This window comes from Formica exsecta, unplaced genomic scaffold (assembly GCF_003651465.1).
Source record: "Formica exsecta isolate Colony F162 unplaced genomic scaffold, ASM365146v1 scaffold125, whole genome shotgun sequence".
Taxonomy (NCBI): Eukaryota; Metazoa; Arthropoda; class Insecta; order Hymenoptera; family Formicidae; genus Formica; species Formica exsecta.
The window spans coordinates 145391-150117 of record NW_021848584.1 but is presented as its reverse complement, the minus strand read 5'-3'; the positions used below and the strand labels follow the sequence as shown (position 1 = coordinate 150117).

At 35.2% G+C, this 4727-nt stretch overlaps 1 protein-coding gene across 1 annotated transcript in view; it reads left to right on the top strand.

Moving 5' to 3' along the window:
* The first annotated feature begins 6 nt into the window (after positions 1-6).
* The window catches only part of LOC115245677 (fatty acid synthase-like), an 8536-nt gene continuing 3815 nt past the window's right edge, over positions 7-4727 (top strand). Inside the window, exons 1-9 of the mRNA XM_029824102.1 lie at positions 7-146; positions 309-626; positions 733-1223; positions 1319-1620; positions 1728-2132; positions 2258-2997; positions 3051-3292; positions 3362-4058; positions 4165-4720. Coding sequence (XP_029679962.1) covers positions 30-146; positions 309-626; positions 733-1223; positions 1319-1620; positions 1728-2132; positions 2258-2997; positions 3051-3292; positions 3362-4058; positions 4165-4720 — 3868 coding nt within the window. The 5' untranslated portion in view covers positions 7-29. The remainder of the gene's footprint in view (positions 147-308; positions 627-732; positions 1224-1318; positions 1621-1727; positions 2133-2257; positions 2998-3050; positions 3293-3361; positions 4059-4164; positions 4721-4727) is intronic.

The window sequence follows — 4727 nt, the reverse complement described above, 5'->3', positions numbered from 1 at the left end:
AATTTTATGCTTTTGCAAATGCGATAAGAATGTGCGACGCTATTTTGAAACCGTACGATATAAACATCATGAACATTTTGACAAAGAAACACGAAAAAGTGTGCGAAAGCGTTTTATACACATTTGTCGGTATTATCGCTGTCCAGGTAAAATATTTTTTTTATATGATACGTGTATATATAAATATAATAAAATATATAAAATTATTTTAATAATATATAATATCAAAAAAATTTTTTTTTATGTTAATGCAAATAGAATTTTTAAAAACGGTATAATGATAAAATTATCTATTAATAACTTTGTAGATCGGTTTAGTAGATCTTCTGACATCTTTAGAGATTACTCCGGATTACGTGATTAGTCATTCTGGTGGTGAACTCGGTTGTGCGTATGCTGATAAATGTTTCACTATTGAACAAACTATTTTATCGGCATACTTTATCGGTCTGGCCTACGTCGAAGGAAATATTATCCATAGCTCTATGACAGTTGTCGATCTGGATTACGAATGTCTCAAAAATATATGTCCAGAAGATATTGAAATAGTGTGCTACAACAGTCCAAACAACAATATTGTAACAGGGCCGGTTGAATCCGTGCAAGTATTCGTGCAAAAATTACAGGTACATTGATCCTCTGAAGATACTTGTCTTCTTTGAGAATATTGAACTCTAAGCTTCTATTTGTATACTTGTCTGCTTGCAATAATTTTCTATCTTTATTTTTCAGATTAATAATATCAACGTGAAAGAAATCTCTTGCGATATTCCATATCACAGCCATTATCTCGCATCCTTGGAAACTCGGCTTTTATTCAACTTGAACGAAGTAATATCACAGCCGAAAAAACGGAGTCCAAGATGGATCAGCACCTCTGTACCTTGCGTCGAATGGTCCAATGCGAAATCGAAATTATCTTCAGCAAACTATCACACGCGTAGTATATTAAACACCGTTCTCTTTGAACAAGCAACGCGTTTAATTCCGAATAATACCGTGGTTATAGAAATCGCACCGAACGTCGTTTTGCAGCATATTTTAAAGGAATCCCTACATCCAAAAGTGACGACCATCGCATTGACTCAGCGCACTGAACAAAATATCACCGATGTAATTTTGCGAGGCATTGGAAAGCTCTACAATTGCGGCTTACAACCGCAGATCGCTAATTTATATCCGCCAGTTAGCCGAGGCACTCCTATGATATCTCCATCTATCAGGTATACAATATTACAATATCATAATCGATCTCTAAATGTTACTGATATAAATAAGCATATAACATATAAGCAAGCGTTTTAATGACGTATTATAGATGGAATCATTCTGAAGATTGGTATGTGCCAAGCTATCAATCACAGAAGAATATCAAATACGGTGAAAGACTCGTCGAAATCGCACTTGATGATGAGACCTATAGTTATATGGCCGGATACGTAATCGACGGAAAAAATTTGCTACCGACCACAGGATATCTTGCGCTCGTTTGGGAAACTATTGGCATAATGAAAGGGGAAATGTACACAACTATGCCGATAGTATTTCAAGATATAAGCTTCATTCGTGCTACTCATTTGTCGGATAACGCTGCAAAATTGACGATCACGATACAGAAAGGTGTTTATGACATTATATAATAAATATAATTATTTCTAAAGGAGTAATTTTAAAATAAATGATCTCGTATTTATGTGTGCACAATATTGAATATAAAAATATTACAGATAGTGGAAAGTTTGAAGTGATCGAAGGAGATAGCCTTGTGATAATTGGTACAGTGTATATCGTATCAAATCCAAAACAAGAGATGATTTCGACCGATTTATTACCGGAGAATGATGACGAAGAAGAAGATATGACTGCTCGAGACGTCTATAAAGAGCTGAAACTGCGTGGTTATGAGTACAGCGGTTGCTTTTGTGGACTAAAAAGCGCATCTATTTCAGGCAACAAAGGACACATCGTTTGGACAAATAATTGGGTGACATTTATGGAAACCATGCTACAGCTGCATATTCTTGGATACGATACTAGAGATTTACATGTTCCTACAAGTATTCAAAAATTGGTGATTGATCCTGCGCTTCACACATCAAAGCTGCGGGACATATTGAATGACAAGGATAAACGTATGTTCTTGTATCAATAATTGAAAATTAAATAAATACTGAAAGAATTATATTTTACTTTTTGCATTAATACCATGTAAGAAAACTTTTGTAGCAAAATAGCTATTTTTGTTGTCTCGTTACAGAATTACCAGTACGCATATACAGAGAAATAGACGCGATTATATCTGGCGGAATAGAGATTCGGGGTGCTAAGACTACCGTGATTTCTCGCCGAAAACTAATTCAAGATCCTGTTAACGAGGAATATATATTTGTAGCTCATCACGATTGTGCTAAGATTTCTTTGGATGAAGCGATTCGAATATCGGCACAACTCGTGTTGGAAGATCATCAGATTATCAAAATAAAAGCTATTGAGCTAGTGGAAAATACTGATAATGTAACATTGGAAAATTTATCATCTTTGTCATTGATTAAAACTTTAAACAATATGCCGTTAATACAAACAAATATTACATTAATAACATCACCGAATCGCTTCAATTCAATAGAATTGCCGGAAAACATTACAATTGCAGCTTTAAACAAGTTATCTACAAATGATAAAATCTTAATAGCTTTTGGATTCAATCTTTTGACAAAATCAAAAAACTGGTTAGAACAACTTTTGCCATTCGTAACGGAAGGTGGTTATCTATTGTCGCGCGAGAGATGCAATATAACTGACTACGAAAAACACTTGCGACAATATAAATTAAATGTCATTCTTGAAAAGCGTACCGATACGGAAGTAATTTTGCTTCTAAAGAAAAAAGTTCCGGTAAAGAGAATGGCCGTTGTCCATATAAGTAATAATGACTTTAATTGGCTCGAACACCTAAAGTTGCTTATGAACAATGAGAATCAACTTATATATATGTATGTGTGTATATGTATATATATGTATGTCGTATATAACGAAATGTTTTCTTATAGGTTCGTGGTGATCTAAATTCATTTTGTTGGATGGAGAACAATATATCGATCGATTCTCATCGCGAAGATTTGGTACATGTGATTTATTCATCCATCAATTTTAAAGATGTAATGTCAGCCACTGCTAAATTAAATTCGTATCCGGCAATGTCGCAAAAACAATTTCAACCTATGTCTCTCGGAATGGAATATGTAGGATTCGATGCCAATGGACGACGCGTAATGGGACTTTGTGCTAATAAGTAAATATTATAATTGTCCAATTATTATATTATGTAAAATATCATTGATTAACATTGCTCTCTTTCTAGGTGTATAGCAAACGTCGTTGTGAAAGACAAAGAATTATGTTGGAACATACCCGATACATGGACATTCGAAGAAGCGGCAACAGTCCCGTGCGCTTATAGCATGTGTTACTTGGCCTTATACATTTATGGGAAAATAAGGAAAGGCAATAAGATACTTATACATTCTGGTGCTGGAGATATTGGACAAGCAGCTATCTATCTTGCTCTTAGTGAGGGATGCGAAGTATTTACTACTGTGGATACAATCGAAAAGCGAGAATTTTTAAAAAAAATGTTTCCAACTATCATTGATGCGCACATTGGAAATTCTCGAGATATCAGTTTCGAACAAATGATAATGTCGCAAACAAACAGGCGCGGCGTGGATATCGTGTTAAATTCATTAACAGAAGAAAAACTGATTGCATCCGTTCGTTGTCTAGCACGAAACGGTCGTTTCCTGGAGATTGGCGAGTTTAATCTTGCTTCTAACAATTCTCTAGATATATCAATATTTCAAAAAAAAGGTATCAGTTTTTACATAATTCTATTAGATAACATGTTTGTCGGTTATCACAAGCATAAGTCTCAATTGTCCAAAATAATGGCTAATGGTTTGAAATATGGGGTTATCAGACCAATTCAGATGAAAATTTTCCAAAAAACAGAAATCGAGACGGCTTTTAGATACATGGCAAGTGAAAAACATATAGGAAAGGTATGCTAATCATATAGCTCAGTTAGCAGTAGTTTATAAACAGTAATGTACATAAATTTGTATTTCTATAATAATCTCGACGTTTTAATATATAAATATTTTTTAGACAATCTTAAAGATTCAAGAGGAAGATAAACCTCTGAGTGAGCTTATTGTCGCACATCGCCGTTACTACTGTCTTAGTGACAAAAGCTATATTATCTTAGGAGGCCTGGGTGGATTCGGTTTGGAGTTAACTGACTGGCTAATACAACGAGGTGCCAAGAACGTCGTCCTAATTTCGCGGATTGGAATAAAAAATGGTTATCAGCGCAGGAAAGTTCAATTGTGGAAGTCGTACGATATAAATGTGCTCATCGTCAAAAATATCGATGTTACCGACAGCAATGATTGCGAACGTCTCCTCCAAATTGTGGAAAAGATATCACCGGTAGACGCGATATTCAATCTAGCTATGGTGTTGAAGGATCATGTCGTGAAGAATCATACTGCGGATACCTTTGCGGAATCTTTCAAATCAAAAGCCTGGGCGACCCACATGTTGGATAAGCTATCCAGAAATATCTGCCGTAAACTTCGGCACTTTGTAGCATTCTCTTCCGTTTCTTGCGGCAGAGGAAACGCCGGACAAACTAATTATGGCATGGCCAATTCCGTCATGGAAAGAGT